Raw genomic sequence first — 27,443 nt, 5'->3', positions numbered from 1 at the left:
GTTCAGAATCATTATGATGATATAACATGTAGAATCATTATGATGATCCAGGTTCATACTATAACATGTAGAATCATTATGATGATCCAGGTTCATACTATAACATGTAGAATCATTATGATGATCCAGGTTCATATTATAACATGTAGAATCATTATGATGATCCAGGTTCATATTATAACATGTAGAATCATTATGATGATCCAGGTTCCAGGTTCACTATAACATGTAGAATCATTATGATGGATCCAGGTTCATACTATAACATGTAGAATCATTATGATGATCCAGGTTCATACTATAACATGTAGAATCATTATGATGATCCAGGTTCATATTATAACATGTAGAATCATTATGATGATCCAGGTTCATACTATAACATGTAGAATCATTATGATGATCCAGTTTCATACTATATGAATGGTCCAGTTTCAACATATCTCTAACTTTAAACGATACAATGTGGTCCATGCACGGGCCCAAATTGGACATTTTCACTCAGGGTGTACTCACTTTTGTTGCCAGCCAGCGGTTTAGACATTAATGGCTGTGTGTTGAGTTATTTTGAGGGGACAGCAAATGTACACTGTTATACAAGCTGTACACTCACTACTTTACATTGTAGCAAAGTGTCATTTCTTCAGTGTTGTCACATGAAACGATATACTAAAATATTTACAAAAATGTGAGGGGTGTACTCATTTTTGTGATATACTGTATATCAGAACAAATAGCAGCAGGAATGGTTATATAGCTAGAGACACAATACTGTTAATATATATATCAGTATATTATGGAAAGCAGTTATTGCAGCTAAATACAATTATAATAAACCACATATACAATCCACCCACCTGAGCTGCATCAACACACCCTCCAACCCCACCTGGTACCACCCCAACCCACCCTACAACCCCTCCTGAGACCAACCCAACCCACCCTCAAACCCTCCTGGTCTCACCGCAACCCACGCTCCAACCCCTCCCGGTACCACCCCAACCCACCCTCCAACCCCTCCTGGTACCACCCCAACCCACCCTCCAACCCCTCCTGGTACCACCCCAACCCACCCTCCAACCCCTCCTGGTACCACCCCAACCCACCCTCCACCCCCACCTGGTACCACCCCACCCCAACCCACCCTCCAACCCCACCTGGTACCACCCCAACCCACCCTCCAACCCCTCCTGGTACCACCCCAACCCACCCTCCAACCCCTCCTGGTAGCAGGCTGTCTAGTAAATGATGTGTCTTTGGCCCCGTTATACTAAAACATGTAGGCACAATGTTGTCCTGATCAATGTCATTTACAAGAACAACATATTTAAATTGTTCTGTATATAAGCTCCACTGCTCAATACTTTCATCAAAATGTCCAATAATATTCCTTCCTTTGTAAATTACGTTGTTTTCTCCTTCTGACATCCATCTCGAGTCCTTTTCTGCCGTCCATGACGATGTTAACTCTCTTAGATAGCTCCACTATGCCCTGGCCTCTGCTAGTAGTACACTGAGCTAACATTATCCTGGACTGAACCACAGAAAATAACAGTTTCAACAGTTGTAAAAACAGACTTCTTCCAGACAGAATAGTTCCTGTAGATTCAGACTCATTACCAATCTGTTGTTATGTCTGGTGGGTTTCATAACCACGTCTGTATAACAATTCAATAATGATGAGACAGGAATCAGTTCAACCATTTATCTGGAACGTGATCATCTCAACACATACAAACTCCCATGATGCTCTGCAGCACAACCCCAATATACAACAAATACATAAATAAATAAGTAAATGGACACGAAACAAACTAATAGAGGAATTGAAATGTTCAGTTCTAGAAAGTAGGGCCATGGGATAGAGTCAGAAAGGTCAGTATGTTTGATAACTGGTTACAGAGGTGACATAACAAGCATAAGGTCCATTATAACACAGTGAAGTAGGACCATGGGATAGAGTCAGAAAGGTCAGTATGTTTGATACCTGGTTACAGAGGTGACATAACAAGCATAAGGTCCATTATAACACAGTGAAGTAGGGCCATGGGATAGAGTCAGAAAGGTCAGTATGGTTCTTAACTGGTTACAGAGGTGACATAACAAGCATAAGGTCCATTATAACACAGTGAAGTAGGACCATGGAACAGGGTCAGAAAGGTCAGTATGTTTCTTAACTGGTTACAGAGGTGACATAACAAGCATGAGGTCCATTATAACACAGTGAAGTAGGACCATGGGACAGGGTCAGAAAGGTCAGTATGTTTCTTAACTGGTTACAGAGGTGACATAACAAGCATAAGGTCCATTATAACACAGTGAAGTAGGACCATGGGACAGGGTCAGAAAGGTCAGTATGTTTCTTAACTGGTTACAGAGGTGACATAACAAGCATAAGGTCCATTATAACACAGTGAAGTAGGACCATGGGACAGGGTCAGAAAGGTCAGTATGTTTCTTAACTGGTTACAGAGGTGACATAACAAGCATAAGGTCCATTATAACACAGTGAAGTAGGACCATGGGACAGGGTCAGAAAGGTCAGTATGTTTCTTAACTGGTTACAGAGGTGACATAACAAGCATAAGGTCCATTATAACACAGTGAAGTAGGACCATGGGACAGGGTCAGAAAGGTCAGTATGTTTCTTAACTGGTTACAGAGGTGACATAACAAGCATAAGGTCCATTATAACACAGTGAAGTAGGACCATGGGACAGGGTCAGAAAGGTCAGTATGTTTCTTAACTGGTTACAGAGGTGACATAACAAGCATAAGGTCCATTATAACACAGTGAAGTAGGACCATGGGACAGGGTCAGAAAGGTCAGTATGTTTCTTAACTGGTTACAGAGGTGACATAACAAGCATAAGGTCCATTATAACACAGTGAAGTAGGACCATGGGACAGGGTCAGAAAGGTCAGTATGTTTCTTAACTGGTTACAGAGGTGACATAACAAGCATAAGGTCCATTATAACACAGTGAAGTAGGACCATGGGATAGAGTCAGAAAGGTCAGTATGTTTCTTAACTGGTTACAGAGGTGACATAACAAGCATAAGGTCCATTATAACACAGTGAAGTAGAGGTGGGAGCTGAAAGCAGACATGGACAGTGAGACGGTATGAGGAGGTCAGGGGTCAAACACTAGATCAGGACAGGTAGAAATGGCAGGGCTGAGACAGAGACACATTCTGATTATGGCTCAGACCTGACCTGAGACACCCAAACAGAAGATGCCATAGCAAAGTCCTGACCTGAGACACCCAAACAGAAGATGCCATAGCAAAGTCCTGACCTGAGACACCCAATTAGAAGATGGCATAACAAAGTCCTGACCTGAGACACCCAAACAGAAGATGCCATAGCAAAGTCCTGACCTGAGACACCCAAACAGAAGATGCCATAGCAAAGTCCTGACCTGAGACACCCAAACAGAAGATGCCATAGCAAAGTCCTGACCTGAGACACCCAAACAGAAGATGCCATAACAAAGTCCTGACCTGAGACACCCAATCAGAAGATGCCATAGCAAAGTCCTGACCTGAGACACCCAAACAGAAGATACCATAACAAAGTCCTGACCTGAGACACCCAATCAGAAGATGCCATAACAAAGTCCTGACCTGAGACACCCAATCAGAAGATGCCATAGCAAAGTCCTGACCTGAGACACCCAATCAGAAGATGCCATAACAAAGTCCTGACCTGAGACACCCAATCAGAAGATGCCATAACAAAGTCCTGACCTGAGACACCCAATCAGAAGATGCCATAACAAAGTCCTGACCTGAAACACCCAATCAGAAGATGCCATAACAAAGTCCTGACCTGAGACACCCAAACAGAAGATGCCATAACAAAGTCCTGACCTGAGACACCCAATCAGAAGATGGCATAACAAAGTCCTGACCTGAGACACCCAATCAGAAGATGCCATAACAAAGTCCTGACCTGAGACACCCAATCAGAAGATGCCATAACAAAGTCCTGTCCAGTTATATGGAATTTCCTTTCATCAAAATCCAGAACATTGACATGAGGCATCTGTCAATATAAAGTGACTTTATATCTTTAGTGAAAGTATGGAATTACTTAGTGTTACTAACATCATAAACATAAAACATTTTAAACTGCTCATTTGTATTATACTGATCTAAAATCTAAACGCAACAGGCAACAATTTCAAAGATTTTACCGAGTAATAAAATAAATTCATTAGGCCTTAATCTACGAATTTAACATGACTGGGAATACAGACATGCATCTATTGGTCACAGATACCTTAGTAAACAAGTAGTATTGTGGATCAGAAAACCAGTCAGTATCTGGTGTGATCATCATTGCCTCATGCATTGCGACACATCTCCTTCACATAGAGTTGATCAGGCTGTTGGTTGTGGCCTGAGGAACGCTGTCCCACTCCTCTTCAATGGCTGTGCAAAGTTGCTGGATATTGTCAGGACCTGGAACACGCTGTCGTACACGTCTGTCCAGAGCATCCCAAACATGCTCAACGGCTGACATATCTGGTGAGTTCTCAGGCCATGGAAAATATATTACATTTTTTCAGCCTCCAGGAATTGTGTATAGATCCTTGCGACATCGATCGGGCCGTGCATTATCATGCTGACACATGAGGTGATGGAGGCGGAGGAATGATACGATAATGGGTTCTCATCATGGTATCTCTGTGCATATAAATTGCGATTGTGTTCATTGTCCGTGGTTTATGATTCCCCATATCATAACCCCTCCACCACCATGGGGCCACTCTGTTCACAACGTTTACATCAGCAAACACCATACCATAACCCCTCCGTCACCATGGGGCCACTCTGTTCACAACGTTTACATCAGCAAACACCATACCATAACCCCTCCACCACCATGAGCCACTCTGTTCACAACGTTGACATCAGCAAACACCATACCATAACCCCTCCACCACCATGGGGCCACTCTGTTCACAACGTTGACATCAGCAAACACCATACCATAACCCCTCCGTCACCATGGGGCCACTCTGTTCACAACGTTGACATCAGCAAACACCATACCATAACCCCTCCACCACCATGAGCCACTCTGTTCACAACGTTTACATCAGCAAACACCATACCATAACCCCTCCACCACCATGGGGCACTCTGTTCACAACGTTTACATCAGCAAACACCATACCATAACCCCTCCACCACCATGGGGACCTCTGTTCACAACGTTTACATCAGTAAACACCATACCATAACCCCTCCATCACCATGGGGACCTCTGTTCACAACGTTTACATCAGCAAACACCATACCATAACCCCTCCACCACCATGGGCCACTCTGTTCACAACGTTGACATCAGCAAACACCATACCATAACCCCTCCACCACCATGGGGCCACTCTGTTCACAACGTTGACATCAGCAAACACCATACCATAACCCCTCCACCACCATGGGGACCTCTGTTCACAACGTTGACATCAGCAAACACCATACCATAACCCCTCCACCACCATGAGCCACTCTGTTCACAACGTTTACATCAGCAAACACCATACCATAACCCCTCCACCACCATGGGGCACTCTGTTCACAACGTTTACATCAGTAAACACCATACCATAACCCCTCCACCACCATGGGGACCTCTGTTCACAACGTTTACATCAGCAAACACCATACCATAACCCCTCCACCACCATGGGGCACTCTGTTCACAACGTTTACATCAGTAAACACCATACCATAACCCCTCCACCACCATGGGGCACTCTGTTCACAACGTTTACATCAGCAAACACCATACCATAACCCCTCCGTCACCATGAGCCACTCTGTTCACAACGTTGACATCAGCAAACACCATACCATAACCCCTCCACCACCATGAGCCACTCTGTTCACAACGTTTACATCAGCAAACACCATACCATAACCCCTCCACCACCATGGGGCACTCTGTTCACAACGTTTACATCAGTAAACACCATACCATAACCCCTCCACCACCATGGGCCACTCTGTTCACAACGTTTACATCAGTAAACACCATACCATAACCCCTCCGTCACCATGGGCCACTCTGTTCACAACGTTGACATCAGTAAACACCATACCATAACCCCACCGTCACCATGGGGACCTCTGTTCACAACGTTGACATCAGCAAACACCATACCATAACCCCTCCACCACCATGGGGCCACTCTGTTCACAACGTTGACATCAGTAAACACCATACCATAACCCCTCCACCACCATGGGGACCTCTGTTCACAACGTTGACATCAGTAAACACCATACCATAACCCCTCCACCACCATGGGCCACTCTTATTTTTGGTCAGTGTATTTACAGGAATAAACTGGCCCAAACTGGTGTGTGTATTCAGTGTATGTGTGTGTGTACAAGGTGTGTGTGTGTCCTGTGTGGGTGTCCAGTGTCTGTTTGTGTGTGTGTGTGTGTGTGTGTCCAGTGTGTGTGTCCGTCCAGTGTGTGTGTGTCGGGTGTGTGTCCAGTTTATGTCCAGTGTGTGTGTCCAGTGTGTGTGTGTGTGTGTGTGTGTGTGTGTGTGTGTGTGTGTGTGTGTGTGCTTCTTGTGTGTGTGTGTGGGTGTCCTGTGTGTGTGTGTCCCCAGTGTGTTTGCGTGTGTGTGTCCAGTTTGTGTCTGTGTGTGCCCAGTGTGTGTCCAGTATGGGTGTCTGTGTGTGTGTCCAGTGTGTGTGTCCAGTGTGTGTGTGTGTGTTTCCAGTGTGTGTGACACAGAGTTATATATTTATCTATTTATATTCTTATTTGATATTTTATTAAAATATTGTGTTGTGTTTGATTAGGGACACTGAAGAGTCATCATAAACCCAAAACCCTGGAAAGAGGGGCTCAGTGAATGTGGAGGTGAATGTGTACAGGTGGGTCAGTGTGTCAGAGGAGACTCTGTAGAAGGACAGAGTGCCGGCTGGCCAGTCCAGATACACTCCTACTCTGTGGGAGCTGGAGGAAGGGACGTCTATGAGAGTGGTATTACAATTGTGCCTGGCAGTGTAACTGTTGTCAGAGCAGAACAGACTCCAGGACTTGTCATTCCATCCAAGTCCACAGACCTTACCCCCTCCTCTCCTGTTGATTCCTTTATATGTCACTCCTATAACCGGCCATCCCCCACTCCACTCTACCTCCCAGTAACAGCGCCCAGTCAGACGCTCTCTACACAGCACCTGTCTACAGTCCTCAAATCTCTCTGGGTGATCAGGATACGGCTGCCTCTTTCTCCCACATGTCACCTTTCTGTTCTCCTCAGACAGAGTGAGGAGTCTGTTTACTGTGTTTGGGTCCAGTGTGAGATCACAGACATCTGATGGATGAAACCAGACACAATGTTAGAAATCATCATCATTCACATTAGAATGTTTTTTATTTATTTCTTTACCCCCTCTTTCTCTCCAATTTCGTGGTATAAATTGTTTAGTAGCTACTATCTTGTCTCATCGCTACAACTCCCGTACGGGAGAGACAAAGGTTGAAGGTCATGCGTCCTCCGATACACAACCCAACCAAACCGCACTGCTTCTTAACACAGCGCGCATCCAACCCGGAAGCCAGCCGCACCAATGTGTCGGAGGAAACACTCTGCACCTGGCAACCTTGGTTAGCGCGCACTGCGCCCAGCCCGCCACAGGAGTCGCTAGTGCGCGATGAGACAAGGATATCCCTACCGGCCAAAACCCTCCCTAACCCGGACGACGCTAGGCCAATTGTGCATCGCCCCACGGACCTCCCGGTCGCGGCCGGTTACAGGCAGAGCCTGGGCGCGAACCCAGAGTCTCTGATGGCACAGTGGTTAAGGGCGCTGTACTGCAGCGCCAGCTGTGCCACCTGGGAGGCCACATTAGAATGTTAAGTCACCTTTCACAAATTAATTTAATGTAGATGTTTCTAGGTATCAAAAGGAGATGTTAAGGTAACTTGAGACTTTTGATTGATCAACTGTTATACTGTATGGTAATATAAAACACACTTATTCCCATTAATTACACACACACACACACACACACACACACACACACACACACACACACACACACACACACACACACACACACACACACACACACACACACACACACACACACACACACACACACACACCAGGATGCATGCATGAACACTTACACATTTCTAATGTAACACGAACACGCCACACACATACACAGACACACACATTGTCAAAGCAACTCTTTATAAACTTTGGTGTCCCTGATTTCTGATTCTGTAGAACTACAGCTGATATTTAATATGTCCAAGTAATTAATGATGGTGGTCTTTCACTTAACTTGAATTAAGACTTATTCTTAGTCAAATTCTTCACAGCAGTCAACACTCACATTTTCTAAGCCCAGGTTTCATTGTGTACTCTCCACCATGTTCCACACTGTAGCGGTAAGCAGAAGAACAGACAGTCATTGAGGGATACACGTGAACTCACTCACTCACTCACTCACTCACTCACTCACTCACTCACTCACTCACTCACTCACTCACTCACTCACTCACGCACACTTTGTCCACGTGGTGGTAAGAATGTTTGCCTTAACTAGCCTGATTACTCAAACATGTCTGATATGAACATTGACATAAACCCTCTACATACTTGAGTTTCTCCAGTCTGCAGTGTGGATCCTCCAGTCCAGCAGAGAGCAGTCTGACTCCTGAGTCTCCTGGGTGATTGTAGCTCAGGTCCAGTTCTCTCAGGTGTGAGGGGTTTGACCTCAGAGCTGAGACCAGAGAAGCACAGCCTTCCTCTGTGACTAGACAGCCTGACAGCCTGCAAAGAGTCAAATCATATCATATTACTAATCCCCCTATTTGAAGAAGTGATGTTTTCTGACCAATTCACTTTTCATGTATTAAAGTTGTAAAACGTTTAGTATTTAAACTCGTTGGTTGATTTTGCATTTTGGTTGTGTTTTGGTTGTGTTTTGGGGTTGTGTTTGGGGTTGTGTTTTGGGGTTGTGTTTTGGGTTGTGTTTGGGGTTGTGTTTTGGGGTTGTGTTTGGGGTTGTGTTTGGGGTTGTGTTTTGGGTTGCGTTTGGGGTTGCGTTTGGGGTTGTGTTTGGGGTTGTGTTTGGGGTTGTGTTTGGGGTTGTGTTTGGGTTGTGTTTGGGGTTGTGTTTGGGGTTGTGTTTGGGGTTGTGTTTTGCCCAATAGTAACTAAATGGTGGATGGTGACTGGATTAATCTTCTGTCTAAGTGAGTAGATAACATGTTTCTAAACACTACTAAATGAATCATGATGATTCCCTGATTAAGAAAAATCATGAATCAGTCATGAGAAATGATGAATAAGAAAGTTACAGAGGCTACAACAAAACATGCTAACCTCTCACCATTACCATATGGGGTGGCAGGGTAGCCTAGTGGTTAGAGTGTAGAGGTGGCAGGGTAGCCTAGTGGTTAGAGTGTAGAGGTGGCAGGGTAGCCTAGTGGTTAGAGTGTAGAGGTGGCAGGGTAGCCTAGTGGTTAGAGTGTAGAGGTGGCAGGGTAGCCTAGTGGTTAGAGTGTAGAGGTGGCAGGGTAGCCTAGTGGTTAGAGTGTAGAGGTGGCAGGGTAGCCTAGTGGTTAGAGTGTAGAGGTGGCAGGGTAGCCTAGTGGTTAGAGTGTAGAGGTGGCAGGGTAGCCTAGTGGTTAGAGTGTAGAGGTGGCAGGGTAACCTAGTGGTTAGAGTGTAGAGGTGGCAGGGTAGCCTAGTGGTTAGAGTGTAGAGGTGGCAGGGTAACCTAGTGGTTAGAGCGTAGAGGTGGCAGGGTAGCCTAGTGGTTAGAGTGTAGAGGTGGCAGGGTAGCCTAGTGGTTAGAGCGTAGAGGTGGCAGGGTAGCCTAGTGGTTAGAGTGTAGAGGTGGCAGGGTAGCCTAGTGGTTAGAGTGTAGAGGTGGCAGGGTAACCTAGTGGTTAGAGTGTAGAGGTGGCAGGGTAACCTAGTGGTTAGAGTGTAGAGGTGGCAGGGTAGCCTAGTGGTTAGAGTGTAGAGGTGGCAGGGTAGCCTAGTGGTTAGAGTGTAGAGGTGGCAGGGTAGCCTAGTGGTTAGAGTGTAGAGGTGGCAGGGTAGCCTAGTGGTTAGAGTGTAGAGGTGGCAGGGTAGCCTAGTGGTTAGAGTGTAGAGGTGGCAGGGTAGCCTAGTGGTTAGACTGTAGAGGCGGCAGCGTAGCCTAGTGGTTAGAGTGTAGAGGTGGCAGGGTAGCCTAGTGGTTAGACTGTAGAGGCGGCAGCGTAGCCTAGTGGTTAGAGTGTAGAGGTGGCAGGGTAGCCTAGTGGTTAGACTGTAGAGGCGGCAGCGTAGCCTAGTGGTTAGAGTGTAGAGGTGGCAGGGTAGCCTAGTGGTTAGACTGTAGAGGCGGCAGCGTAGCCTAGTGGTTAGAGTGTAGAGGTGGCAGGGTAGCCTAGTGGTTAGAGTGTAGAGGTGGCAGGGTAACCTAGTGGTTAGAGTGTAGAGGTGGCAGGGTAACCTAGTGGTTAAAGTGTAGAGGTGGCAGGGTAGCCTAGTGGTTAGAGCGTTGGACTACTAACCAAAAGGTGGCAAATTCAAATCCCCCGAGCTGACAAGGTACAAATCTGTCGTTCTGCCCCTGAACAGGCAATTAAGAACCAACTCTTATTTACAACGACGGCCTACCAAAAGGCAAAAGGCCTCCTGCTGGGATTAAATTATTATAATTTTTTTAATTAAAAACAATATATATATATATATGTATATAAGACAAACATACATCAGGAAAAGAGAGACACCACAACACTGGGACTGAGCAATAAGCAGTTTCAAATGGGTATGTTTTTTAGCCAAAAACGAAAATACTGCCCCCTACACGCAAAAGGTTAACAAGACAAGTCAGTTATCAAGAACAAAATCTTATTTACAAAGACGGCCTACTAAAAGGCAAAAGGCCTCCTGCGGGGACGGGGGCTGGGATTAAAAATAAATATAAATATAGGACCAAACACACATCATGACAAGAGAGACAACGCAACACTACATAAAGAGAGACCTAAGACAACAACATAGCAAGGCAGCAACACATGACAACACAGCATGGTAGCAACACAACATGACAACAACATAGTAGCAACACAACATGACAACACAGCATGGTAGCAACACAACATGACAACAACATAGTAGCAACACACCATGGCAGCAGCACACCATGGCAGCAGCACAACATGGTAGCAGCACAAAACATGGTAAAAACATTATTGGTCTAGATTTAACTTTAGCCTGCAGCTTTGATATGTGCTGAGAGGACAGTTTACTGTCTAGCCAAACTCCCAAGTACTTGTATGATGTGGCTACCTCAAGCTCTAAACCCTCAGAGGTAGTAATCACACCTGTGGGGTGAGGGGCATTCTTCTCAGAGGTAGTAATTACACCTGTGGGGTGAGGGGCATTCTTCTTACCAAACCACATGAGGTGTTCAGGAGGTGTTCAGAACAACGTTATGGACAGAGAAAGCTTGTTAAACACTAAGAAAGCATTGTTGTAGAGCGTTTCACACAAAATCTGGTGAGGGGCCAGCTGAGTATAAGACTGTATATAGAGCATATACATGGATGAGAGAGCTCCCTACTGCCTGAGCTATGTTGTTGATGTAAATTGAGAAGAGCGTGGGGTCTAGGATCAAGCCTCTTTCTGACTTTATACACTGCACTCTGAGAGATGTTGTTAGCAAACCAGGCCAAAGACCCCTCAGAGATACTCCTTAGCCGGCCCTCAAGAATGGAATTGTCTACCTTATCAAAAGCTTTGGCCAAGACAATAAAAATAGCATCACAACATTGTTATTAATCAGGGCCATTGGTGACATCATTGAGGTCCTTTAAGGAAGGTTGGAGTAACAAATCCATAACCTGAGTAGAAACTAGATTGTATTCCAGAGAGAATACCAGTAATTTGATAACTGACAAGTTTTACCAACAGTTTTGAAGAACAGAGCAAAATAGAAATAGGCCTATAACAGTTATGATCAGCTTGATCTCCCCCTCTTGTTGACCAACTACAGGAATACTGACCTCAGAGTCTCCAGTTTACAGTAGGGATTCCCCAGTCCAGCAGAGAGCAGCTCCACTCCTGAATCCTTCAGGTCATTGTTACTCAGATCCAGCTCTCTCAGGTGTGAGGGGTTTGACTTCAGAGCTGAGACCAGAGAACCACAGCCTTCCTCTGTGACTAGACAGCCTGACAGCCTGCAAAGAGTAAAATCATATTAAAAACACACTGCTATTCTTTGGTGTTGAAAATAGTGGCAGCATATTTTTTCAACACATTCAGATATCAGTGTCCTGAAACCTGCCATATCTATTCAGAAATGAATGTATCATTATTAGAAATGATCATAATATTGCTTGAAGAGAGACAAATGTGTAGTTCACTGTCAAAGGAATTGAACAATTCCTATATATATTCAATAACCAATTCAATTTAAATCACTGTCTGTTTCTAAGAATTTGTAAGATCGTCATTTGCATAAAATAGACAGAGACCAGTCTATCAAAATTAGCCAATAGCATTTATTCTCGAGAGCGCTGATCATAGAACCATGTACAACAGCTTATATATCACATATGACGTCATAGGTTATAAAATGTATCTCCTCCTCTAGACCAAGACAAAGCAGGTTCAACATTTAATTCCAAATCCCTAGCGCAAATACCTGACACACTATATCTTGATTAACTCCTGAAGTCTCACCATAGTTTATTACCACTTAGCAGACAGTTCCAGATATGGAAAACCTGGAGGGGCTCTCGCTGTCTTATTTGATCGCCACAGAGTTATAGCTGAGTTGGTTCAAACATAGGTTAATGACCCTCTTTGCTTACTTTAGACACACACACATACATTCCTTCCTACACAAAGGTTATCATTTCCAATTACCCAATATCCATGCTACATAACCTCTTTCTTAGGAACTAACATTATTAATCAGATATTGTAAAACAGGGTAGAGTTTAATTAGTTATAGTTCTATTTAAATGTAAATATTGTTTAGTCATTATTCATAAAATTCCTAACATTCACATATTTGAGTAGACTGACCAGACCAGTTTAAAAAGCAGTATCGGTTAAAAGACAGACAGTGAGGTATCAGATTTAGATTGGTGTGGACTGTATACTCAGTACATATCTATTTTGACAGTGAAGATAACATTTTAAATGTGGATCTGTACTCCAACATTTTGGATTTGAGGTCTAATGTTTCACATGAGGTGACAGTATATAATGTCACCTTTAATTTGAGGCTATTTTCATACATATCTGTTTCACAGTTTATAAATGAAAGCACTTTATGTATCTAGTCCCCCTATTTGAAGAAGTCATAAGTATTCTGACCAATTCACTTATAGTGTATTCAAGTAGTCAAAATAATTGTATTTGGTCCCATATTCTTGGAACGCAATGACTACATCAAGCCTGTGACTTGAGAAAGATCATGAGTTAATCATTAATAATAACGAGTGAGAGAGTTACAGAGGCTACAACAAAACATACTAACCTCTCACCATTAACCTCTAATTAAAGGTGACATTCTAACCTCTCACCATTAACCTCTAATTAAAGGTGACATTCTAACCTCTCACCATTAACCTCTAATTAAAGGTGACATTCTAACCTCTCACCATTAACCTCTAATTAAAGGTGACATTCTAACCTCTCACCATTAACCTCTAATTAAAGGTGACATTCTAACCTCTCACCATTAACCTCTAATTAAAGGTGACATTCTAACCTCTCACCATTAACCTCTAATTAAAGGTGACATTCTAACCTCTCACCATTAACCTCTAATTAAAGGTGACATTCTCTCACCATTAACCTCTAATTAAAGGTGACATTCTAACCTCTCACCAATTAAAGGTGACAAACCTCTCACCAAACCTCTAAAAGGTGACATTCTAACCTCTCACCATTAACCTCTAATTAAAAAGGTGACATTCTAACCTCTCACCATTAACCTCTAATTAAAGGTGACATTCTAACCTCTCACCATTAACCTCTAATTAAAGGTGACATTCTAACCTCTCACCATTAACCTCTAATTAAAGGTGACATTCTAACCTCTCACCATTAACCTCTAATTAAAGGTGACATTCTAACCTCTCACCATTAACCTCTAATTAAAGGTGACATTCTAACCTCTCACCATTAACCTCTAATTAAAGGTGACATTCTAACCTCTCACCATTAACCTCTAATTAAAGGTGACATTCTAACCTCTCACCATTAACCTCTAATTAAAAGGTGACATTCTAACCTCTCACCATTAACCTCTAATTAAAGGTGACATTCTAACCTCTCACCATTAACCTCTAATTAAAGGTGACATTCTAACCTCTCACCATTAACCTCTAATTAAAGGTGACATTCTAACCTCTCACCATTAACCTCTAATTAAAGGTGACATTCTAACCTCTCACCATTAACCTCTAATTAAAGGTGACATTCTAACCTCTCACCATTAACCTCTAATTAAAGGTGACATTCTAACCTCTCACCATTAACCTCTAATTAAAGGTGACATTCTAACCTCTCACCATTAACCTCTAATTAAAAGGTGACATTCTGTACTGTCGTCTAATGTGAAACATTTGATCTCAAATCCTAAATGCTGGAGCATAGCACCAAATTTAAAACTGTAAACTTCACTGTAAACACACATATGATGTGGACTATGTGCCTGGTAAACACTTGTGGATCTGGTGAACAGTTATCACTTGTTGACCAACTACAGGAATACTGACCTCAGAGTCTCCAGTTTACAGTGGGGATTCCCCAGTCCAGCAGAGAGCAGCTTCACTCCTGAATCCTTCAGGTCATTGTTACTCAGATCCATCTCTCTCAGGTGTGAGGGATTTGCCTTCAGAGCTGAGACCAGAGAAGCACAGCCTTCCTCTGTGACTTGACAGCCTGACAGCCTGCAAATAGTAAAATCATATTAAAACCACACTGCTATTCTTTGGTAGTGAAAATAGTGGCAGTATATATTTCTCAACATATTCAGATACATCAGTGTCCTGAAACCTGCCATATCTATTCATAAATGAATGAATGTATCATTATTAGAAATGATCATAATATTGCTTGAAGAGAGAGAAATGTATTGTACAAATATCTGAGTAGACTGACCAGACCTTCACCTCTGATGCTTTAAAAAATACACTTTGAGTACTTCTTCAAATGGGAGAACTAGGTCCATGAAGTGGTTTCTTTTCTAAAAGCTAAAACATATTTTTATGAGTACCTTAAAAACAAAGGAGACATTCTGTACTGCCGCCTAATATGAAACATAATATCTCAAATCCTAAATGCTGGAGCATTGAGACAAATTTAAACCTGTAAGCTTCACTGTCCAAACACATATGGTGAGGACTATGTGTGTCTGGTAAACACATGTGGAACTAGTGAACAGTTATCACTTGTTGACCAACTACAGGAATACTGACCTCAGAGTCTCCAGTTTACAGTGGGGATTCCCCAGTCCAGCAGAGAGCAGCTTCACTCCTGAATCCTTCAGGTCATTGTTACTCAGATCCAGCTCTCTCAGGTGTGAGGGGTTTGACTTCAGAGCTGAGACCAGAGAAGCACAGCCTTCCTCTGTGACTCCACAGCCTGACAGCCTGATAAAGAGATCATCATGATTTCACAAACACACTGTTAATTTAAAACCAGTAGTGTAGAAGGACAATGACAGATGCATTAGGTTTATTCTACCAAACAACATATAGATTTACCTTCCGTCTCCCTAAATTGCAGTATTGTTATACAATGTGAACACCAATGCATTGATTCAATATATTTTTCTGAATAAAGTGAATATTTCTTCCTGATGATTAGTACTTAAATGTATTTGTATTTACTCACAGAGCAGCTCTGGAGACTTTGACCACTGGCAGCAGCCTCAGAAGACCTTCCTCTGATCTGGAGTATTTCTTCAGGTCAAACACATCCAGCTCCTTTTCTGAAGTCAGCAACACAAAGACCAGAGCTGACCACTGTGAAGGTAAGAGTTCATCACTGGAGACACTTCCTGATCTCAGGTAGCTTTGGATCTCCTCCACTAGAGAATGGTCATTCAGTTCATTCAGACAGTGGAACAGATTGATGCACCTCTCTGGAGAGGGATTCTCCCTGATCTTCTCCTTGATGTACTTGACTGTTTCTTCATGGCTCTGTGAACTGCTTCCTATCGTTGTCAGTAGACCTCGTAAGTGCTTCTGATTGGACTCCAGTGAGAGGCCCAGAAGGAAGCGGAGGAAAAGGTCCAGGTTTCCCGTCTCACTTTGTAAGGCTTTATCCACAGCGCTCTTGTAGACAGTAACTTCTGTCTTCAGTAGACAATCGTTGCTGGATGTTGTTTGAGGTTCGGCCATTAGATTGTCATTGTTGTTGCTGAATGAGAGGAACACATATACAGCAGCCAGAAACTCCTGAATGCTCAGATGCACGAAGCAGTACACCTTGTCCTGGTACAGCCCACATTCCTCTTTAAAGAGCTGTGTGCACAATCCTGAGTACACTGAGGCTTCATTGACATCAATGCCAGACTCTTTCAGGTCTTCTTCATAGAAAATCAGATTGCCCTTCACAAGCTGTTGAAAAGCCATTTTTCCCAGTGACAAAATGCTGTCTTTATTCCAGTCTGGACCCCTCACTTCTTTCCCAAGATACTTTTCATTCTTCTGTTTGGTATGAAACACCACAAGGTGTGTGTACATCTCAGTCAGAGTCTTGGGCATCTCTTCTCTCTTATGTTTCAGCATGTCTTCAAGGACTGTTGCAGAAATCCAACAAAAGACTGGAATGTGGCACATGATGTGGAGGCTCTTTGATGTCTTTATGTGTGAGATGATTCTGCTGGCCAGGTCCTCATCACTGAATCTCTTCCTGAAGTACTCCTCCTTCTGTGGGTCATTGAACCCTCGTACCTCTGTCACCTGGTCAACACACTCAGGGGGGATCTGATTGGCTGCTGCAGGTCGGGTAGTTATCCAGAGGAGAGCAGAGGGAAGCAGGTTTCCCTTGATGAGATTTGTCAGCAGAACATCCACTGAGGTTGACTCTGTGACGTCCCAACAGATCTTGTTGTTCTGGAAGTCTAGGGGCAGTCGGCACTCATCCAGACCATCAAAGATGAACAGAACTTTGTACTTGTCGTAGTTGGAGATTCTTGATTGTTTGGTTTCCATTGAGAAGTGATTGAGAAGTTCAATCAAAGTGTGTTTGTCCTCTTTCATCAAATTCAGCTCCCGAAAAGGGAATGAAAATACAAATTGGACATCCTGATTTGCTTTTCCTTCAGCCCAGTCCAGGATGAACTTCTGCACAGAGACTGTTTTTCCAATGCCAGCGACTCCCTTTGTCAGCACAGTTCTGATAATTTTGTCTTGTCCAGTTAAGGGTTTGAAGATGTCATTACATTTGATTGCAGTCTCTGGTCTTGCTTGTTTCCTGGTTGTTGTCTCAATCTGTCTCAGCTCATGTTCATTATTGACCTCTCCTGCTCCACCCTCTGTGATGTAGAGCTCTGTGTAGATCTTATTGAGAAGTGTTGGGTTTCCTTGTTTAGCGACCCCCTCAAATACACATTGAAAATTCTTCTCTAGATTAGATTTGAGTTCACGTTGGCAAATCACAGCAAGCTCATCTGAATGAAGAAATAACACAGAGGATATTAATATTACGTCTGTTTTAATACTGTAGGACTGTGTTATAAGGTGTACATTATAATACATTATTCTCTTAACTGCCTGTATTAATGTGTACATGATTTCATAATGCATTACACACTGGAGTGACTGATTATATTATTATTATTCATATTGCAGACAGTATCATAAATGTTGTCTCTCTATCACTGTCTTTCTCTGTCTGTCCTCTTTTTCTCCTCTGTCTCTCTCTCTCTCCTCTGTCTCTCCTGTCTAAGTTAATCAACACATCCCTGCTGCTACTTGATGAGGTCACTAGGTGTTGTGTTAAGGCTTCTACAATATAATTGTGTTACACGACTACTTTAGCTGTAATTTAGCTTCAGCTTTTAAATGTTTGTTATCACTGCTATTTGCCCAGCAGCTAGCCAGCTAGCAAACGCCCACCGATTAGCAGCACTGTAGTAACTATTACACTCAACTGAACGACTTGATTAGTGTAGTGTTAGCTAGCTACATAGCTGTCTTGCTGTCTTCGTATCCAAGATAATTGTGTAGTTTAGAGTGTGTAGTCTTAGAGTGATTATCTTAACTTACCGAGGTTAGCTAGCCAGCTATTTGTCGTCCTTAACGTAGGAGACTCTGCTAGCTAGCCAACAGCTAGCCAACAGCTAGCCAACAGCTAGCCGACAGCTAGCCAACAGCTAGCCGACAGCTAGCCAACAGCTAGCCGACAGCTAGCCAACGTCTACCGAATAGGACTCAACAACCCGGTCGCATTCACAGGTAGTATCACATTTTCATTTCATTTCATTTCATTACAGTACAACGGTTTGATTTGTTTGATCGTAGCTAGCTCCTACATAGCCGTCTTTGTATCAAAGATAATTGTGTAGTCTAGAGCGATTTTCTAGGTTAGCTAGCCAGCTATTGTCGTTCTTTTAACGCAACGTAACGTAAACAACACTGCTAGCTAGCCAGCTAGCCCCCGAATAGCAGCACTGCAGAAACTATTACACTCAACGGAACGACTTGATTAGTGTAGTGTCAACAACGCAGCCACTGCCAGCTAGCCTACTTCAGCAGTACTGTATCATTTGAATCATTTTAGTCAATAAGATTCTTGCTACGTAAGCTTAACTTTCTGAACATTCGAGACGTGTAGTCCACTTGTCATTCCAATCTCCTTTGCATTAGCGTAGCCTCTTCTGTAGCCTGTCAACTATGTGTCTGTCTATCCCTGTTCTCTCCTCTCTGCACAGACCATACAAACGCTCCACACCGCGTGGCCGCGGCCACCCTAATCTGGTGGTCCCAGCGCGCACGACCCACGTGGAGTTCCAGGTCTCCGGTAGCCTCTGGAACTGCCGATCTGCGGCCAACAAGGCAGAGTTCATCTCAGCCTATGCCACCCTCCAGTCCCTCGACTTCTTGGCACTGACGGAAACATGGATCACCACAGACAACACTGCTACTCCTACTGCTCTCTCTTCGTCCGCCCACGTGTTCTCGCACACCCCGAGAGATTCTGGTCAGCGGGGTGGTGGCACCGGGATCCTCATCTCTCCCAAGTGGTCATTCTCTCTTTCTCCCCTTACCCATCTGTCTATCGCCTCCTTTGAATTCCATGCTGTCACAGTTACCAGCCCTTTCAAGCTTAACATCCTTATCATTTATCGCCCTCCAGGTTCACTCGGAGAGTTCATCAATGAGCTTGATACCTTGATAAGCTCCTTTCCTGAGGACGGCTCACCTCTCACAGTGCTGGGCGACTTTAACCTCCCCACGTCTACCTTTGACTCATTCCTCTCTGCCTCCTTCTTTCCACTCCTCTCCTCTTTTGACAACACCCTCTCACCTTCCCCCTACTCACAAGGCAGGCAATACGCTCGACCTCATCTTTACTAGATGCTGTTCTTCCACTAACCTCATTGCAACTCCCCTCCAAGTCTCCGACCACTACCTTGTATCCTTTTCCCTCTCGCTCTCATCCAACACCTCCCACACTGCCCCTACTCGGATGGTATCGCGCCGTCCCAACCTTTGCTCTCTCTCCCCCGCTACTCTCTCCTCTTCCATCCTGTCATCTCTTCCCTCTGCTCAAACCTTCTCCAACCTATCTCCTGATTCTGCCTCCTCAACCCTCCTCTCCTCCCTTTCTGCATCCTTTGACTCTCTATGTCCCCTATCCTCCAGGCCGGCTCGGTCCTCCCCTCCCGCCCCGTGGCTCGACGACTCATTGCGAGCTCACAGAACAGGGCTCCGGGCAGCCGAGCGGAAATGGAGGAAAACTCGCCTCCCTACGGACCTGGCATCCTTTCACTCCCTCCTCTCTACATTTTCCTCCCCTGTCTCTGCTGCTAAAGCCATTTTCTACCACTCTAAATTCCAAGCATCTGCCTCTAACCCTAGGAAGCTCTTTGCCACCTTCTCCTCCCTCCTGAATCCTCCTCCCCCTCCCCCCTCCTCCCTCTCTGCAGATGACTTCGTCAACCATTTTGAAAAGAAGGTCAACGACATCCGATCCTCGTTTGCTAAGTCAAACGGCACCGCTGGTTCTGCTCACACTGCCCTACCCTGTGCTCTGACCTCTTTCTCCCCTCTCTCTCCAGATGAAATCTTGCGTCTTGTGACGGCCGGCCGCCCAACAACCTGCCCGCTTGACCCTATCCCCTCCTCTCTTCTCCAGACCATCTCCGGAGACCTTCTCCCTTACCTCACCTCGCTCATCAACTCATCCCTGACCGCTGGCTACGTCCCTTCCATCTTCAAGAGAGCGAGAGTTGCACCCCTTCTGAAAAAACCCACACTCGATCCCTCCGATGTCAACAACTACAGACCAGTATCCCTTCTTTCTTTTCTCTCCAAAACTCTTGAACGTGCCGTCCTTGGCCAGCTCTCCCGCTATCTCTCTCTGAATGACCTTCTCGATCCAAATCAGTCAGGTTTCAAGACTAGTCATTCAACTGAGACTGCTCTTCTCTGTATCACGGAGGCGCTCCGCACTGCTAAAGCTAACTCTCTCTCCTCTGCTCTCATCCTTCTAGACCTATCGGCTGCCTTCGATACTGTGAACCATCAGATCCTCCTCTCCACCCTCTCCGAGTTGGGCATCTCCGGCGTGGCCCACGCTTGGATTGCGTCCTACCTGACAGGTCGCTCCTACCAGGTGGCGTGGCGAGAATCTGTCTCCTCACCACGCGCTCTGACCACTGGTGTCCCCCAGGGCTCTGTTCTAGGCCCTCTCCTATTCTCTCTATACACCAAGTCACTTGGCTCTGTCATAACCTCACATGGTCTCTCCTATCATTGCAATGCAGATGACACACAATTAATCTTCTCCTTTCCCCCTTCTGATGACCAGGTGGCGAATCGCATCTCTGCATGTCTGGCAGACATATCAGTGTGGATGACGGATCACCACCTCAAGCTGAACCTCGGCAAGACGGAGCTGCTCTTCCTCCCGGGGAAGGACTGCCCGTTCCATGATCTCGCCATCACGGTTGACAACTCCATTGTGTCCTCCTCCCAGAGCGCTAAGAACCTTGGCGTGATCCTGGACAACACCCTGTCGTTCTCAACTAACATCAAGGCGGTGGCCCGTTCCTGTAGGTTCATGCTCTACAACATCCGCAGAGTACGACCCTGCCTCACACAGGAAGCGGCGCAGGTCCTAATCCAGGCACTTGTCATCTCCCGTCTGGATTACTGCAACTCGCTGTTGGCTGGGCTCCGTGCCTGTGCCATTAAACCCCTACAACTCATCCAGAACGCCGCAGCCCGTCTGGTGTTCAACCTTCCCAAGTTCTCTCACGTCACCCCGCTCCTCCGCTCTCTCCACTGGCTTCCAGTTGAAGCTCGCATCCGCTACAAGACCATGGTGCTTGCCTACGGAGCTGTGAGGGGAACGGCACCTCAGTACCTCCAGGCTCTGATCAGGCCCTACACCCAAACAAGGGCACTGCGTTCATCCACCTCTGGCCTGCTCGCCTCCCTACCACTGAGGAAGTACAGTTCCCGCTCAGCCCAGTCAAAACTGTTCGCTGCTCTGGCCCCCCAATGGTGGAACAAACTCCCTCACGACGCCAGGACAGCGGAGTCAATCACCACCTTCCGGAGACACCTGAAACACCACCTCTTTAAGGAATACCTAGGATAGGATAAGTAATCCTTCTCACCCCCTTTAAGATTTAGATGCACTATTGTAAAGTGACTGTTCTACTGGATGTCATAAGGTGAATGCACCAATTTGTAAGTCGCTCTGGATATGAGCGTCTGCTAAATGACTTAAATGTAAATGTAAATGTTATCAAACAGCATTTAACGTGAGGCAGACAGCTCTTACTTTTTTCCAGTGTGTCAGCAAGCTCCTTCTGGTTCATTTTCCTCAGGACGTGCAGTGTGATCTTCAGAGCTCCCTCTCTGGCACTGCTCTCCTGCTTCTCATCTTCAGCATCCACCACTTCCTTATCCTGCTTCTGACTCTCAAAGCCTTCTGGGAGTTCTGGACTAAGAATCCTCTTGTACCTCTTCAGCTCGTTGTTCACAAATGTCATAAAATTCTCTTCAAGCAACTGAAATAAATTAAGTAAATAATTTAAGCAAGAGAAGAAATACTTTCTCATTAACACATTAATGAATGATTGACAGATCAACTTTACTTGAGGTAAACAAAAACAATTGTACATAACAGGACCACATACACTGAATATAGAGGCCAGGTCTGTTTGATGACTCTGGGAAGACTGACCACTGAGAATCTCTGACTCTGTTGTCTCCTGTTCGGTTCTGTGGACAAAACATGAGATTACATTTCCTCAACCAGGGAGGGCACACACACACACACACACACACACACACACACACACACACACACACACACACACACACACACACACACACACACACACACACACACACACACACACACACACACACACACACACACACACACACACACACACACACACAGGGAGGGAGGGAATGTCGTGTTTGTTTAAAATTGCTTTAGGACTATGAAAATGGGAAAAAGCATTAGCCTATGGATTTTGAAACAACAAGAATAAATGGGAATATGGGAGATGGGAAATGACTGTGTTTAACTCACTGACCATGACTCGTGAGTTCTTCCTACCTTTGTTCAGTAGAATAATCTCCCTCTCTGAAGTCTATAATTTTATCCATAGACTGGTCACTCTTCATGGACAGACAGCTGGGTACAGGGAGGCTGGTCTCTCCTGCTTGATTGGGCTTCAACACAACAGAGACAAACATTACATCTCTCATCTACTCTGAGCTCAGATGGGGAAACATAATAATAGTTTCATTCCAAATCGCTATATCCATTTTCAGAAAAGTTGGTAAATTAGATGTTATTGTTTAAAGAAATTATAAAACTGATAGATGTGTTTTTTTTACTAGCTAATCATGGCATGTGATTGGTTAATGACAGACATGTGTTTGTTTGAAATCTATCACTTGGTGGTTTCATTTCAGAGAGACAAATAATCATGTTTTATTGCAAAATGTTACGTCTGCCTCACTTTCAGAGAAATAAAAAGTACTGCTCGGTTTTATACAGTCAAATGTTACTGACTGGCTAGATTCAGTCTTATGTAGCAACATTATGAATGGTGTTTTTTTACAGTGAATTAAAGTAGAAACTCAGAGCTACAACATGTTATATCAGACACTACAGTTGAGGAACAATGGGAAAGTAATTCTGCTTTGGAAGATGATAAACTTGAAACCTCACTTTTCAGAAAATGATCCTTGAATGTTTTGGTACCTACTGGAGAGCTCTTCTTTGTCTACAGGGCTGTTACTTTGGCAGATAATGTCACCCATCTAAATAAATCGTTTTTTATATATATATATAATGAACTAAATGTATGGTGTTTTTGGTTTATGTCAGTTTCATTGTTTGTTATGTTAAACATGGTTATTTTATGATTGTGGTAAAAATAATTAGAAAATGTAACATTTTCAATTCTGGTAATTACTACTTTAGTATTTTATTCAGTACTACTGCAGTTGCTGAATAATTCAAATAGATGGCAGCATAAGACCATGAATGAAATTTCAGAAGATTAGTGTAGTTCTCTCTCCCTGGCTACACCACCACTCCCCTCACAAGAGAACTTCTGTGGGGGCTATGTTCTGTCCCTTTCCATACTGCTAATGCAAGAGAACTTCTGTGGGGGCTATGTCCTGTCCTTTCCATACTGCTAATGCAAGAGGACTTCTGTGGGGCTATGTCCTGTCCCTTTCCATACTGCTAATGCAAGAGGACTTCTGTGGGGGCTATGTCCTGTCCCTTTCCATACTGCTAATGCAAGAGGACTTCTGTGGGGGCTATGTCCTGTCCTTTCCATACTGCTAATGCAAGAGGACTTCTGCGGGGGTCCCTTTCTATGTTCTGTCCTTTCCATACTGCTAATGCAAGAGGACTTCTGCGGGGGCTATGTTCTGTCCTTTCATACTGCTAATGCAAGAGGACTGCTTCTATGTTCTGTCCTTTATACTGCTCAAGAGGACTTCTGCGGGTTCTATGTTCTGTCCTTTCCATACTGCTAATGCAAGAGGACTTCTGAATGGCTGTGTTCTGTCCCTTTCCATACTGCTAATGCAAGAGGACTTCTGAGGGGCTATGTTCTGTCCCTTTCATACTGCTAATGCAAGAGGACTTCTGTGGGGGTGTGTCTGTCCCTTTCTATACTGCTAATGCAAGAGGACTTCTGTGGACTGTGTCCTGTCCCTTTCTACTTTCCACAACTTCTGGCTATGTCCTGTCCTTTCTATACTGCTAATGCAAGACAACTGAGGGCTGTGTCCTGTCCCTTTCTATACTGCTAATGCAAGAGAACTTTGGGGGGCTATGTCCTGTCCCTTTCCATACTGCTAATGCAAGAGGACTTCTGTGGGGCTGTGTCCTGTCCCTTTCCATACTGCTAATGCAAGAGAACTTCTGCGGGGGGCTATGTTCTGTCCCTTTCTATACTGCTAATGCAAGAGAACTTCTGTGGGGGCTATGTCCTGTCCTTTCCATACTGCTAATGCAAGAGAGGACTTCTGTCTATGTCCTGTCCTTTCCATACTGCTAATGCAAGAGGACTTCTGTGGGGGCTATGTCCTGTCCCTTTCCATACTGCTAATGCAAGAGGACTTCTGCGGGGGCTATGTTCTGTCCCTTTCCATACTGCTAATGCAAGAGGACTTCTGTGGGGGCTGTGTCCTGTCCTTTCTATATTATACTGCTAATGCAAGACAACTTCTGTGGGGCTATGTCACTGTCCTTTCTATACTGCTAATGCAAGACAACTTCTGCGGGGGCTGTGTCCTGTCCCTTTCTATACTGCTAATGCAAGAGAACTTCTGCGGGGGCTATGTCCTGTCCCTTTCCATACTGCTAATGCAAGAGGACTTCTGTGGGGGCTGTGTCCTGTCCCTTTCCATACTGCTAATGCAAGAGAACTTCTGCAGGGGCTATGTCCTGTCCCTTTCCATACTGCTAATGCAAGAGGACTTCTGTGGGGGCTGTGTCCTGTCCCTTTCCATACTGCTAATGCAAGAGAACTTCTGCGGGGGCTATGTTCTGTCCCTTTCTATACTGCTAATGCAAGAGAACTTCTGCGGGGGCTATGTTCTGTCCTTTCTATACTGCTAATGCAAGAGAACTTCTGCGGGGGCTATGTCCTGTCCTTTTCCATACTGCTAATGCAAGAGGACTTCTGTGGGGGCTGTGTCCTGTCCCTTTCCATACTGCTAATGCAAGAGAACTTCTGTGGGGGCTATGTCCTGTCCCTTTCCATACTGCTAATGCCAGAGAACTTCTGCGGGGGCTATGTCCTGTCCCTTTCCATACTGCTAATGCAAGAGGACTTCTGTGGGGGCTGTGTCCTGTCCCTTTCCATACTGCTAATGCAAGAGAACTTCTGTGGGGGCTATGTCCTGTCCCTTTCCATACTGCTAATGCCAGAGAACTTCTGCGGGGGCTGTGTCCTGTCCCTTTCTTACTGCTTGGGGGGTACAAGCTGTTAGGGAGCCATTTGATTAATTGTTCAGCAGTCTTACTACTTGGGGGGTAGAAACTGTTAGGGAGCCATTTGATTAATTGTCCAGCAGTCTTACTGCTTGGGGGTAGAAGCTGTTAGGGAGCCATTTGATTAATTGTTCAGCAGTCTTACTACTTGGGGGGTAGAAGCTGTTAGGGAGCCATTTGATTAATTGTTCAGCAGTCTTACTACTTTGGGGTAGAAGCTGTTAGGGAGCCATTTGGTCCTAGACTTGGCGCTCCGGTACCGCTTGCCGTCATGTAGCAGAAAACAGTCTATGACGAGGGTGACTGGAGTCTCTGACAATTTTATGGGCTTTCCTCTGACACCACCTATTATATAGGTCCTGGATTGCAGGAAGCTTGGCCTCAGGGATGTACTGGGCCGTACGCACTACCCTCTGTAGAGCCTTACGGTCAGATGCCGAGCAGTTGCCATACCAGGGAGTGATAAACCCGGTCAGGATGCTCTCGATGGTACAGCTGCAGAACTGTTGAGGTTCTGGGGACCCATGACAAATATTTTTAGTCTCCTGAGGGGAAAAGGTTTTGTTGTGCCCTCTTCACAACTGTCTTGGTGTGTTTGGACCATGTTAGTTTGTTGGTGATGTGGCCTCAAAAAGGAACTTGAAACTCTCGACCAGCTCCACTACAGACCCGTTGATGTTAATGGGGCCTGTTCCTGTAGTCCACGATCAGCTCCTTGTCTTGCTCACATTGAGGGAGAGGTTGTTGCCCTGGCACCACTGATACTTCCAGGTCAACTCTAATATGGATACCCTTGTAAAACACACTTTCTCCTCTTTCCAGCCAAATCAATGCTATCAAACCATTATCATGTCAATCAACGCTTGAATAGAAACGTTGTTCAACATCCCAGATTTTGATGCCAACACAGTCGACAGTCACACTAGTTTCCATTGCAGCCTTGTTTGAATTTGCGGTTACACAAATTTGGCCGCAGAATGGGGTTAGTCATCAGTAGCTTACCTCGCTGTTCTGACTAATTTGACTAGGCTAGCAGGTTGTTCTGTCTGTCACACGACTTCGAGGATGATGACATATCCGGTGAACCACAAAATGAAACAAGGATAGCGAGTGAAAAGGGTCTGGCTACACTCATACTGTCCTGACCGTTAAAGAAAAAAAAGAAAATTGAACAATAAACTTTGGTGTCTTAACGAATTCCGTTATTCCCCTATTGCCTAATAATTATATTAGGCAATAAATAAGAGTAGGAAAAATTAATGTGTCATGCAAAATTATATAGATGTGTGTGTGTATGCTGGCAAAGATGTGTGTGTGTGTGTGTGTGTGTGTGTGTGTGTGTGTGTGTGTGCTGGTGAGACAACCACATATAACAGTCAAATATACTGGCTACAAACATTTCATTCAGCAATATAGTTTTTGCAAAACAAAAATTCATCCACAAAATCAATGAATTAAAATCTTAGAACATCAATATTTTACAGACACATGAAGGTTCCCATAACATCGTTTCTGATGAAAAATAACATGCGATTTTGTTGTTGTTGATATAAGGTTTTTAGAAATAAACTCTATATAAGTTCTTAAGTAATATTATCATCTCTACCTCTAGCTTTGGTGTCATGTTCTCCAGAGAGACTCATTTTAGAGACAGGTCCCCCCTCCTCTTTCTCCCAGAGACTCATTTTAGAGGCAGGGACCCCCTCCTCTT

General features: G+C 44.5%; 1 protein-coding gene across 1 annotated transcript; it reads right to left on the bottom strand.

Moving 5' to 3' along the window:
* Positions 1-2,189: 2,189 nt before the first annotated feature.
* LOC127930376 (NACHT, LRR and PYD domains-containing protein 12-like) lies at positions 2,190-22,965 on the bottom strand. The gene is made up of 14 exons (XM_052520051.1): positions 22,826-22,965; positions 22,395-22,479; positions 22,037-22,265; positions 15,908-17,690; positions 15,490-15,663; positions 14,788-14,961; positions 12,058-12,231; positions 8,648-8,821; positions 8,382-8,428; positions 6,268-7,351; positions 5,151-5,273; positions 3,833-4,962; positions 3,546-3,586; positions 2,190-3,504 (listed from the first exon to the last, which is right to left on the bottom strand). The coding sequence occupies exons 1-10, from the start codon at positions 22,963-22,965 to the stop codon at positions 6,807-6,809; spliced, it is 3,525 nt and encodes a 1,174-aa protein (XP_052376011.1). The 3' UTR covers positions 2,190-3,504; positions 3,546-3,586; positions 3,833-4,962; positions 5,151-5,273; positions 6,268-6,806.
* Between the last annotated feature and the right edge of the window lie 4,478 nt (positions 22,966-27,443).

The sequence above is a fragment of the Oncorhynchus keta genome, chromosome 5 (assembly GCF_023373465.1).
Source record: "Oncorhynchus keta strain PuntledgeMale-10-30-2019 chromosome 5, Oket_V2, whole genome shotgun sequence".
Classification (NCBI taxonomy): Eukaryota; Metazoa; Chordata; class Actinopteri; order Salmoniformes; family Salmonidae; genus Oncorhynchus; species Oncorhynchus keta.
The sequence above is the reverse complement of the archived record's forward strand: the minus strand, read 5'-3'. Positions and strand labels throughout refer to the sequence as shown.